The sequence below is a fragment of the Numida meleagris genome, chromosome 2, assembly GCF_002078875.1.
Source record: "Numida meleagris isolate 19003 breed g44 Domestic line chromosome 2, NumMel1.0, whole genome shotgun sequence".
Classification (NCBI taxonomy): domain Eukaryota; kingdom Metazoa; phylum Chordata; class Aves; order Galliformes; family Numididae; genus Numida; species Numida meleagris.
In genome coordinates this window covers 41,296,106-41,309,174 of record NC_034410.1, presented here as the reverse complement: position 1 = coordinate 41,309,174, position 13,069 = coordinate 41,296,106, and the positions used below count along the sequence as shown (strand labels likewise).

The window sequence follows — 13,069 nt, the reverse complement described above, 5'->3', positions numbered from 1 at the left end:
TGCAGTTTGTAAATCTGATACCTCTAAAACCTTGAGATTTTACTCCTCTTTTTCTTTTGTAATTGCTCTGCAGAAACAAGACTCTTGAAAGTATATATCTTTTCCTCATCATAAAGAATAAGTTTCATTGACTGGATGTTGAAATAAAAGTACTTGAAATCTTATGCTTTTAAAAATAAATGCCAAGCTGCATTTCATGGAGTGATCTGAGTAGGAATTCCATGGTATTTTCTTCCCCAGATTCCGTACTGTTTTGCAGGAACTAGAACAGATATTCACAGTCTGGGTTTTTTTCCCTAATGAAATTCAAAGCAATGAGCAGTGCTCCCTCTTGCTCAGAAATGGCCCTAAGGGCAGATCAATTGAAAATATAGCTTGAAATGCCATTTATAAGGGTCTTTGATTTTTTTTTTTCCCCTTCAGATTAAAATCTTGCTTTAAAACTTGCTACCCTTTGATCATTTAAATTGTCTTGCACTTCTGACTTGTGGACTCAAAGCATCAGTGATAAAGGAAGTCAGTACAATTTTTTGTAGAGGCAGGGAGGAGGGTGTACAGTGGTAGAGTAAGTCTAACTCTTCCATAACAAGCTGAATGAAAACTCTGTTACTGTTGTACTCTCAAGTCTGAGTTGAAGATTATCACTGCTTACATTGGAGAAAAATTTACTAGTTTTTAAGTATTGGTAGTGAAATCCAGTGGTTCTAGACCAGCTTGTAAATCTCTATTGACAATGATTACACTTACTATATACTGACATAGCTGCCAAGTAGTAGACTAGCCTGCCTAGGGTAGTAGGCTACTATACATCTCCCTGGAGGAACCTCCTTGCTCTCTAAAGTTTGTGTAACTTTGTCTCACATGGCCACAGATTTGTGCAGCTGCAGAAATAACCCCAATTCTACTACACAGCTGAAACAGGAAAAACTTCGCTGATCATAGGTTTACCGCTGAACTACATTAACGCTTATGAAACCTTGTTAAAATTTTCCTCATAAAGACCTTGGATGGCTTCCATTTTAAACCTGCACTAGTAGTTGTCTGTAACTTAAAGCCAAGTCTTATTCAATCTATGTTCCTTATCCTCTGTTTTCTTGTGTGAAGTTCAGGTAGCTTTTGTATATAACATTAGGTAGTGGGTTGCCTTCATGTAACTAAGCAATAATTTAGTATCTAATCACAGATAAATTATAATTTAAATGATAATTTATTAGTCTATAAGCAATGCTTTCTTGTCTGGGGAGAGAAGATGGGGGTAAGGAATTGTTTGTTTAATGCTTTTCTTTTTTTTTCCCTGCAGTTCCAAGCGAGTCTGTTTTGATCTATGCTTTTATTAGCTAATATATCTCCTTGTCATAATGGCATCCAGTAGCTTTGATAGCCTGTATTTTTAAAAACAAGGAGAGAAAGAAAACCTTTAATATGGTGGTAGAAGTATAATGCCAGGTTGCAAGAATAAAACTGAACATATATTGAGAACTGTCTTTTTCGGGTCTTCTTTTTTTAAATTAGCTCTTGTGTTAGTCATCTTGTATTATTAAATACTATTATGTATATTAATGCTAGGAAATAGGTGTTCCTTGTAAGCTTGTGGGATGACCCTGGAGTTGAGGTTCTCCCAGCTTTTGTTAAAATTGTAGGATGTTCAGAGAGATAAACTGGAACAGAGAGAGCTGTCTAGAGGAAGGTGGAGAGGCCTGTGGGTTGCTGTCTCTTGGAAGGCACGATGCTTTGGTGCCTGCTCAGTGCTGATGGAGGTGGATCCACTTTCCTTTGTTGTTCAGCTGGAGGTAGATCCACCTCCATGGGCAGTCTGTCACTCTTGGGGAGGTCAGTGTCTGTGGGCTTCGCATCTCTGCTCCTCCCAGAAAGTGCCATGTCTTGATGGGAGGAGGATCCATCCTCCCCCATTTGAGGAACCTCCTTGACGTGTCCCACATGAGGATGGGCAAACACTCTAGAAATAGCCCTCCTTTGTCCAAGTAATTTTGACCTCAGAGTCCCTAGCCACTCAATGACTGATGTTATAGCCACAGAGTCTCCCTATTTATAGGGTTCAAAACAGAAGGTGGCTTGTGACACCATGGCGATGTGATTTAATAGTGCCCCATGGTGACCAAAAACAGTTGTGTTGAGGGTGAGGTGCTCATAGCCTGAATGTTGCCCTAGTTTTGAAGGATGAGGAAGGGTGGGAGTACTGAGGACCCCTTTCCTAGGATGGCATCCCATGCCATTTTGCTTGCCAGAGAGAATGGCTTCCTCTCGGTCTCAGGGATCTGCAGGGGCTCTAGTCTCCTCTTCATCCTATGCCTGGGGTCCCTGTGAGATGGTAGAAAGTGTGTTCCAGGAGGATTGAGGTGTCCCCACTCCCAACCCAACCATCACTGACGCTCTCTAGTAGTTTTATGTCCTTCTTATGTTTTGGGGCCCAAACCTGCATGTAATGCTTGCAGTGCCTGACACACCCATTTTCCATATTTCTGGAATAAATTATACTGAATTATGGGTTAGTGTATAGCAGAAACATTGAAATAACTCTGAAAACTCTGATTCTAACATTAGTTATCAGAATTTTTTTGTATTTGGGCATGTTTTGGGATCCATCTTTATAGTGGAACTAATTTCATTTTAAATAGGAATAGCTTGTAAAAGCTATAAACAGGAACGGAAAACAAATTAAAAATTATGCAGTGATTGTATCCGTGTCTTGTATGTGTACATTGACGCCAAACATGCAATTTTTGGTTGGAGAAAAGAGCTCTGGATTCTGCTGGGAAGGGCACCCTGCTGGCCTACCACCTGGCACTAGGGTTAATAAGCCAGAATTTATACCCACTTAGTTTTGGCACCAGAATTTTCATTGTGTGGTACTCATCATATCTGTTCTATGAATAGCATCTTAGTCAGACACACCTGTTTTTTCTCCCCTTTTGTGGTTTTGCTCTTTGTCTCATGGCTTCAGCCTTCATGGCATCTTTGTTAATGCTCTCTATGCATTCATTTTGCATCAGATCAACCCAAACTCTGTTCCAAGCTTTTAAAGAAATGAGTCAGTTATTTGGCCACTGTTAAAAAGACCTGGGAAAACTCAGTGTGCTCAGGGTACCTGTAGGAAGAGTGGAATAAGAGCCTGGAGGAAAAAAAAAAAAAAAAAANGGGGGGGGGAGGGAAGTTGCATTGAAGTAACTGATGTTGCCTGCAGTATAAGGATAGCTAACTATAGCTGGCCTTCGTTTCCTCTCTCCTTATGCTCTTTGAGGACATTGTTTCCCATACCCTTCCTTCCATGAAGGTTTCTAATCTGCCCACTTCTATATTGTGGTAGATGAGAATTCTCATAAATAGCTTTCATTAAGCCAGCAGTTTCCCATCAACACTCTCATTTTCTTACAGACCATTACTAGAATGAAATTTCCTAATTGCTTTGTAATGATTTATGTTTTTTTTTTCTGTCTTCTGACCATAAATTCAGTGACAACTAATGCTTGCAACCTTGCTTTTTGGAAAAAACTCACTTCTGTGATCATTTTGGTCTCCTTTCATGTTGGGGAAAAATAAGCTGAAAGTCATTTAAGCTTCCAAAGAAAGAGGGATTTCTAACCTTGGTGGGGATCCTCTTGTACAGTCACAGCAACATCTTGTATTTGCCAGATCTCTTTCAATTCCGGCCTTTGCTTCATCTTGATCAGAGGCAGTCATCCTCTGTTGTATGTACTTTGTCACATCTGAACTCTGTTTCCCTCTCCTAGTCTTTGTGAGTGTTGTTGGTAATAACGTCCATGCTTGACTGGCAATGTTGCTTGCTTTAACAGAATACAGCATCATAATTAAGCCTACATTCTGACCATTAAGCTATTCGCAAGTAACAGTCTCTGTGAGGCCTATGAAAGGAATTCTTCCCCCTCCTCCTGACTACAGTAGCATCTTTTCCTTGTTCTATCAGATTTCCAGTTGATTTACTGCGATAAGAATGCTTCTGGAGATAACAACTGCTGTGAGTTTGATGCCTGGTTGTTTCTTGTGAATATTTTGTTTGGTTTGTTGTTTTTTGTTCTTACTGTCTTTGCTAAATAAGTTATGTTTGCCGCACAAGGCAAAGTACACTTCAAAATTCTCTTGTATTACATACTTCTTGCTCTGCCAGAAACCACGTGGTTCAGCCACTTTTGGTCTAGGCCTCTGGATTGTAATCCCAAGTTCTCATCAGACCTTAACTTTGCATCTGTCATAGCAGTTTCTTCTTGCTTGTATGAATAGTAACATGTAAGTAGCCCCTAAATGTTTTGATTTATTCCTCAAAGATAAGAAGCATTGTGTAGCCAAAAAAAAAAAAAAAAAATCTGCACGTATGGATTCTGCGGCAATAATTCTTTTTTGTTCACTTCTGTAAGTTTAATTCATCCAAACCTGCTCCCAGCTCTGTAAGAATCAATCCTAACTGCTGCAAACTCTTTGTCTGTCAGCAGTACATGCTGGTTGCCTCTGGCCACTTACTCAACCACTCCTCCTTCTGTAGCATATTTGTGGTACAAGATCCTCTTTGATGGTAAACTCAGCCTTGAGAAGTGTAAATCATTCTTTCACAGTGGAGCAAGGAGAAGGAGGTATTTCCCCAGTGATAGTTCCTTCCAGTTTTTTGCTAAGGGCTCTTTACTTTGCTGCCATTTCGTTTCTTGTGGGTTTGCTAGTTTTTGTTTAAATCCTGACATTCAAGATTAACGCTTGACAGTTTATGTGATACTGATTTAAAAGAAAGAAAGAAAACAGCTTATTTTTATTCCATGAGCTGCAATAAAGAAGTATTTGTTTCAGTAGTTTCAGACTGATAGACGCTTGGGTACGCCGTTCATGATGGAGTTGGACTGGGGGGCACTAGTTTGGTACTGTAGCATTCAAAGCTTTTTCACGTGGTCCCCTACAGATGGGAAAATATTTAGAAGTATTTTTCTCTCTCAGGGATAGTGTTTCTGAATGGAGGGGAGAAGCCTTGAGACAAACACATCATCCCAAGGAAGTCTGTTCAAGAAGTTAATCCTTGAGTCACTCAAAACATAACTGTGCATCAGTTTAGCTGGAATGGGGACAGTGTAGAATGGACAGGTCTGACACAAAATCCCTTTACACTGTGTTCTGGAAGACAAGGCTGTTTCTAGTTCTGTTGCTAACAGGTACTCATATCTAGAAAAGAATTTGAAAGTGTAACATGGTACTTAGAAATGTGGTGAATAGAACTTGTCATTAGAAGACAGTGCAAGAGGAGAAAGCTGTTTAACCATCCTGGGATGATTTAATGTTCAAGGGCATCTTAAATTGCAAGCAGACTGATTAAATAGAAGTTGGAAAGACTGCAGTTTTAAGAAGATCTTTCAGATTCAATCAGATAATTGTCTGCTGAGCAAATCTTAAATCATGGTGGAAATACATAGTCACTCTGGCAATTAATCTCAAGATGGGAGCACATGGCATTTCCAACTGGCCTGTCCAACTGGGGTAATAAAACTCCACTTGTGTGAGTACCTATTTCACCACAGTACTCTCTAGTAGAAGCATAAATATGATTTGAGGAAGTCGGTATGCTGATCAAATTAGCATAGGATCGAGTGGCTGCGGATGTTGCTGGTTGGAGCTGAGAAGCTTTATTTCCCAGGCTACTTGGCCTTTTATCCAAGCCTAGCTCTCTGTTGTAAGTCCTTGGATGTAAACATGAGTATGTTAATTGGATGTTGTATAAAAGCTGTATTACTTTGAAAGTTTTTTGCCATGCTAAATCTTGTATTGAGACTGCATATCTTAAAGTTGTAGGTAGATTTACACTGTGGCCACTGAGGTAAACTTCTTTATCAAAGAACTGTTCCCTGAGTGCACAAATACCTTTCCTCTCTGTATTATTTAGTACACCTGATGAGAATTGTAACAAGGTAGCTAAAATTATACAGACTTTTTGGGAAGCAGGAGGAATAGAAAGTATGTCTATTACATTTTCATCTTTGTTCAATGAGAAGTAAATACTTTTACTACCACACGCACCTGATCCTTATTTGATTGAACAGGAAGCATCTACTTTTTTTCTCAGAATTGGCTTCTGAAAGCTGAAAATGATGCAGAAAAATCTAAATCTAGTTCTTAAAATTTGGGGTTTAGCTGAGCAGCAGTGGAACTTCTCCGGCTACCTCCCTGTAGCTCAGTGAGGTGTTTGTGATAGGAATATTGCAGATTAGATCTTACTCCGTCGCAAATATTTTTCTTGTGACTTTCACTTTCCTCCTTTTTTGTGTGCTACCTCAGTACAATGCTTGTGTTTTAGGAGAGGGGAGGGCCCAAGTGTTTGTGCAAGAAGTCTTTCATGATAGATATCTCTTTGTATATGGTTAACTTAGTCTTGGACTGACACTGAGAAGGTGAGAGACAAAGGGCAAATAATGATAGCGTTTGGACTTTGAGTAGGAAATGTTAACAAGCTGGCACATTGCTAGCAGTGAAGAGAGAGATGCCAGACATCTCCCTGCTCCCAAATTCACCAAACATTTTGTTGGTACTTGAGGTAGTATCGCATTTCTGTAGCTGTCTTTAGAGAGATTATTTTTTTTGTGTGTGCAATGTAGTACAGAGGGTGTTTCCAAATTGGCAAATTGTGCGATGGTGTTTGAGGTTGTGTTTGCTGGAAATGCATGGTAAGTGGCAATGTTTATGTAGTTGAGTAGCACAGGGATATTATTTTTTTTTTCATTGGAATAAGAGGGAACTTGAATTCAAGTTTTTCAGAAAAGCTGCATTCTGAATTTCCGCGTGCTCCTCTTTCTAGTGCCGTGAATCCTGAAAATCACTTAGCTGAGGCTCCAGGAAAAGCAATGGTCTTCAAAAATCATGCCTTTTCCTCTGAGCTACAGGGGGTTGTTTGTATTAGGTGAATAAAAGTGTTTCTGGTCAGGAACCCAGCATTTCTTCAGGAGGCATGTTCCTTGCTGAAGGCAATGCAGACTTTAACTTATGGCTGCAAAGAACATGCTTCATAGGTGAGCCAAACCAACAGCTTCAGCTGTGCCTCACTAAATGTGCTGATGGACCCTATGGCTTGGAAAGCCAGGAGATAGAGTCTTTCTGCCTCCGTTTTTGGCCAACAGAAAAGGGCTGACCTGGTCATCCAAGAATGATCCCTAGCTGGAGAACGCTGAATCAGGGATGTTCCTCTTGTCCCACCACAGTACCAAAGTACAGGGAGCAAGGCAAAGAAATGTCTTGCATTAAGTGCTGAGGGTGGACTAGGAGAGAGGGCTTTTGCTTGCAGCCAATGTGAAGTTGTAAAGACAGTTCCTGAGCTGTCCCAAAGAAACATGGGGCAAAACAAGTGAAAAACATTGATTCTGGATGTCTAAAGCTTGACGTATCCAGTTTACCTTTTTAAAAAATAAATAAAACAAGTATCTAGTACTTAATAATCAGTAACAAGAATGAATGAATGTATAACATCCATGATAATGTGTACTATTTAATGAAGTTTGTTGGTATTTTTCAGCTTCTTAAGGCTCTTGTTTTGCCAGTTTTTGCGCTGGTTCACAGCACAAGAAGTTTGTTCAGAAGGTGTATTTCAAACAGTTTTAGTTATATTCATGATAGGGTGCACTTCAGCATCGTCTTCACTGGTAAGCTAGCTGTGGTGGCAACTTCCACAGAAATTACAGTTTTTAAGTCTTAAAAAAAAGTGTATATTTAAAGTCATATGGGATTTAATCAAAGATCTTTCTAATCTGCGTTGCACAGAATGCCTAGAGAGAAATTAAATTGTGCAGCTCTGAGGTGATAGTTATCCAAATGCAGCCTTCATGATTTGCTACAGGGCTTCCTGAGTCTAGGGCTATCTCTGTCTGTATTTAAAAACAATAGCAGGAGCACAGATTGTAATGACTTCATCCATGGAGTATGTATTGCATGTGCTTCCACAGTCCTCAGTTTAAAGGCAGACTATTTCATCACAGGCATTACCTGGAACTTTAACCAGGGCTGAGTTGGCAGCTTCGATATTTATTGTATATATGTATTTTTAAAGGTCCGGAAAATGGTTTTTAATCAAGTTGACGTGCAACGTTGCCAGGATGATTGTATTTTATTCCAGTACCACCTATCTTGCTATAAATGCACAAATGGAATATAGTTTATTTTTCAGTGGATACAGGAGCGTGATTCTAGAAGGAAAAACTACTGTCAACCAGAAGTTAAAATACTAGTAGTATTAAGCAGGGATAGAGGAGGAAAATAATCTGCTCTTCTGCCAGATTTCATCTTTACACCAGTCCCCAGCTAGCAAGTGCTTGTTGCAATGGCTGGAAGGTGGAGGAGTATTTACCTTCTGTTTGGTGCGAGGCAGATGGATGTGGGAGTGTGGTGTTTGTGTATGTATGCACGTGTGGGCGAAATGGAAAAATGTGGCCTCTGCTTATTTCCACTTCCCACTTCCATTTCAGTAATACACTGGTAAGAATGTTATAAATACAGTATTGCTGAAACCTCAGTAATGTTCTCTTTTCTTTTTTTCTTTATTTTACATCTTCTCTTCTTTTCTTTTGGTGAGCAGTACCAAATTGTACTTGGGTATTTATAATAGTTGGGTATTTTGTACCAAGTACTTCAGTACTGATCTTCCTTCTTGCACGAGAGCCTGATAGCATTCACAAGGTGATGGAAGAAGTGCAAAGTGCTAACTCTGTTACTTAAGAGGAAGAAAAGTATTGAATCCTGTTAACAATCTTTTCTGCCTACTTTAGCAGTGGCAGAACTCTGGTGTGCTCTTGAGGCCACATTCGGTGATGATGCCAGCCTTAGCCAGCCTTCACAGCAGCTGCTCCTGGCATGGCATGGCCAAGCACGGCCTGCACTGGCAGCAGCATCCCAGAGGGAAAGCCCTGGCTGAAGGCAGGGAGGCGAGGCATTTGCCTGGGGCTTAGGTAGTAGGGCTGGTATTGGCAGTAGGGAGAGCGACAGCATCTGGGGAGAGAGATTATGGGAGCCCTGGAGGAGTCTCAGACACACCAGGGCTGGTGGGAGATAAAGATGTTTAAGCTGGCATCTCGCCCTGGTGTTAGCTAAAAGGTGCAGAGTCTTGTTACAACGCTCAGCAGGAGTTCTGACCCGTGCGTCGTAAAGTCTGGAACATATGACAAGCCAGATCATGTACAATAGAGAAAAATGTGAAAGCAGTACACAGAAATGTTTTCTTTTATAAATTATATTTTTACTGGACAGCATTTTAATTTTTGTCATCAAAGCTTGACTAAATGCTTCCCTCTTGAGAGCACTTGGAAGGGGAGTCTGGGAATTAATTCACTGGAAGAACCTTGGTGCCATTTAGTTTTGGGTACCAATTGCTAATCTGATTAAAAGTAACTCTGGAAATTTGACTTTTATTAAGTATGTATACAATACATGCTTGAATTATTAATGGCACTTCTTCCAATAACCCGGCTGTGGGAAGAGCAGATCTGCTCGTAGGACTTTTGGCAGAGTATTTGTGCAAACAGGCATTCTAAGAGCCTGGTGTCTGAGAGCATCAGGCAAGATTAATATCTCTGTAACAGGACCGTGCTGTCTGTACAATTTTTGTCTCCTGGTGTCAGGTATTAAAATATATTTTCATACAAAATAATAGTCAAAGAAGTATTTATCCTTTGCACCTTCTGGGCAGGTTCTTAGTGTTGTGATTCTATAACAACAGATGAGTTTTTAAGAGTTTTTGCATTGTTTTAGATGGCTTTCCTTCTTCAGTTCTTGAATCCCTACACCTTCAAATACTTTATAAAAACAGAAGCAATTTCTTAAAACCTATGAATGATATAACCAGGTGTAAATGTATTTTATTTTCTTCACTGTAATATGTGTAATTGTTTATTAGTTTCTTAGGGATATTTCACATATCCCCATGAAGATGCAACAGACTTGGCATTATATAGTATTTTTAAGCATAACCAATGAAGATTGGCATGGAATGAGTACTCCTTTTAGAAACCCGAGCACCTGTAATAGGTAGCTTGCTATGATTCCTAGGGAAGCACAATAGACCTGATTTCATACATCTTCTCACTTACTCCTGCAGTGATGGCTTTTCAGTTGTATGCTTGTCATTTTCTGTGTGTTCGGAATGCCATAGTGATGAGTATTGGGGACACCTGAGAGCATAGCTTAGAACTGATGGTTTCTCAGTGGTACTAGCAAATCATAGTCCTCATAAAAAAAATCCCTTTAGGCTCCTTTTGGTTAAGAAGGGGAGATTTTTTCCCCCAAAGCTGCAGAAATTTGAATATGTGGTCTCTACTTCAGCCAAGCATACAGCTTTCTGATCTGCCAGAAATTGCTGGTTGCTACATGGTCCCTTTTCGATAGCAATCCGTGCACTGTGTGAGGTTGCTTCTAACCTGCTTCTGGCAAACTGGACCTTATGTCATCTCCTGCTTTGTATTGTGCCAAGACTGAATTCTGCATCCCGTATTCTGGCTAAGAGCAGTGTCCAAGAGAGAAGGTTTTTATTAAAAATAATATATTTTCCCAGAAACTTCTGTTTGAAAGCCAACTCTTATGCGTTCTTAGTAACTTACTCTCTCCTCATTTCTTATGGAATTTGGTAATGATGCAAAAAATAAGTAAGTCCAGGAATTTAGGACCTTCAGGTTGAAGGTATGGAATACAAGTGCTGGAGAGGCTGGCTAAAGTTAGAGAAAGACAGGTGTGTAGAAGAGAGATGAGTAGGAGGGCAGAAGAAAGCAAATGATAGGCCAAGTGTTTAGAAGGAGGAAGTTAATAAGATCTGTGCCTAGTTAATTAACTGCGCTGTCTTGTCTGGAGAAATGTTATCTTCAGGCTTGGACTTAGCCTCCAACAAGACAACTGAACATGGGGAGGAGGGGATGGCTAAGCAAACCCCTCCCCAGAATGAATCCTCAAAGCCCTGGAGTTCAGTAGGTGCCATTTGGATGACAGTACCAACTTTTCCCGGTGCTTAACTCATGGGGTCAGCAGCACAGCTTGTGTATGTAGCAGCTGCCTGGTTCAGAGCTCAGGTTTCCCAGCTTGGATCAGAGCAGTCTGTGGTGGGATGTGCATCTGCTGAGAGAGTATGAACGCCAAAGGCTTGCTGACTGCTGATTGTGGCTACCCCTCCTCTCTGTGTGGTTTTCTTCCTGTGGGACTTCGTTTTGAGCTATAGCTGTGTTCAGGCAAGAAACTGAATCGTAACCATATTTTAATTCGTTAAGATGTCTTTCATCAGGAATCTTCTGTCATATGGCACGTGTGCCCGAACCTCACCTTGACAGCACCTTCTGCAGGACAAGAAGTATCTTCTGTGGCTGCCCTTGATGTTGTGAATGAAGAACATTTTGCTTGTGGTACTCTGCTTTTTGACTGTTCAACTTTGTGCTCTTTCTTCAGAGGATGTGCTGAGTAAAGATACTGGGGAGTGTGCAATATGCCTGGAAGAGCTGCAGCAGGGAGATACTATAGCACGGCTGCCTTGCCTCTGCATATATCATAAAGGGCAAGTATTCCTCATGGTGTATACCTAGAATACCAGAAAGTTGCATTTGTAGGGTAACTTCACTAAAACTTAATTGCTTTTTACACTTCAGACAAACAAAAACCACACAGTAACAACCCTAAGTGAGATTTTTAAGCGACATCTTTCCGTATCTTCCCCAGTTAGCTTCTCCCATTGTAATCTTCTCTCACTTACATGAAAAAAGGCCGACATCACTTCTGGACATCACAGCTATTGAGCTAAGATTGCACATACTTTTGTAATAACAGACTTGTCTAACGCCATTAGGCTGAAGAGGGAGTGCTTTTGAAAACTGCTTCATAATTGTTCTCACTACTGTCTGTAATTACGGTGTGCAGGATGTCAGTGAATGATGTAAACGAGATGACAGCGTTAGTAGTAAAGTAACCTGTGTATAAGAGCTGGCTAATAATTTGTCAAATGCTTTCCTAACAGATTTTTACATTTAGGATATTTAGTTGTTCAACAGTGCTTCATATTCAAATACAACTGTATTTTGAGGTTATTAAATTTTCAGTGAATGATGAAATATTCTGTTTGTGAACATAGAAAGATGTAGAGAGTGTACATGCATGTGTGTATCCGCGTATATTTCTTTGTTAATATAAAACCTTACTGTACATGCAAATCATGAGAAACCAATGAATATGCATTTCTTACTGTGAAGCGTTACTTGGATATTCACGTTAATTGCCTTCTTTTTTGTCTTGCATCCGACAGCTGCATAGATGAATGGTTTGAAGTAAATAGATCTTGCCCTGAGCATCCATCAGATTAAGGGAAGATCCGTGTTCTTAGGTAATATTTATTTTTAGATATGTACATTTTCACAATATTTCGATTGATTAACTGAAATTACTCTTGATGCTGTTTTCATAATTTGTGAATCTGCTAATGCATCTCAGAACTGCAATATTAATCAGAAAGTAGTGACATATATTACAATATATAAAAGGGTTTTGCATCTTTTTATGGCGTGGTCTGAAATGATGTATGCCAGTTTTAGTGCTGGAAAGTGGCAAGTCAGTGCCAGTAAAGCTTTAGCATTAACTTTTAAAGAGTATTTTTTCCATGGAAGTGAAACAAGATCAAAATAGCATAACCATGTAATTCTGGATTGTTCCATGGCATTTATTTCTGAAAGAAAGCTTATGGAATCATTAAAAAAAAAAAAAAGTTGAAATTAGGTATTTTCAAAATCACTTTCATCTTAAAGCATTCCAGAATGTTAAAAAAAAAAAAAAAGTTAATGTTTCTATCCATCCCATCCCACCGAGGTTCACATATTTCCAGCTTATAGTTGTTGTTAATCACTTCAGATCTGCAGTCAGTGTCAAAGGTTGAAAGGATAGGTTTATTCTTTTAGTTGGCTTGTTCTAAATCTTTACCGTGCATTGCACTACTGCTCCCAAGCATTGCAAAACAACAGTGCTCATTGTAATTCTTAAAGGAATGGATATCTGACATTCTGGTCAGTGGGTAAAAGTTGGATTTTGTTCTTTTGCTAAAGATGAGAATCATCATCAT

General features: G+C 39.7%; 1 protein-coding gene across 1 annotated transcript in view; it reads left to right on the top strand.

Annotated features, from left to right (window-relative positions):
* Window positions 1-13,069, top strand: part of ZNRF2 (zinc and ring finger 2) — a 57,189-nt gene that overhangs the window by 37,885 nt on the left and 6,235 nt on the right. The window contains exons 3-4 of the mRNA XM_021389022.1: window positions 11,416-11,521; window positions 12,263-12,340. Of these exons, the coding sequence (XP_021244697.1) occupies window positions 11,416-11,521; window positions 12,263-12,320 (164 nt within the window). The 3' untranslated portion in view covers window positions 12,321-12,340. The remainder of the gene's footprint in view (window positions 1-11,415; window positions 11,522-12,262; window positions 12,341-13,069) is intronic.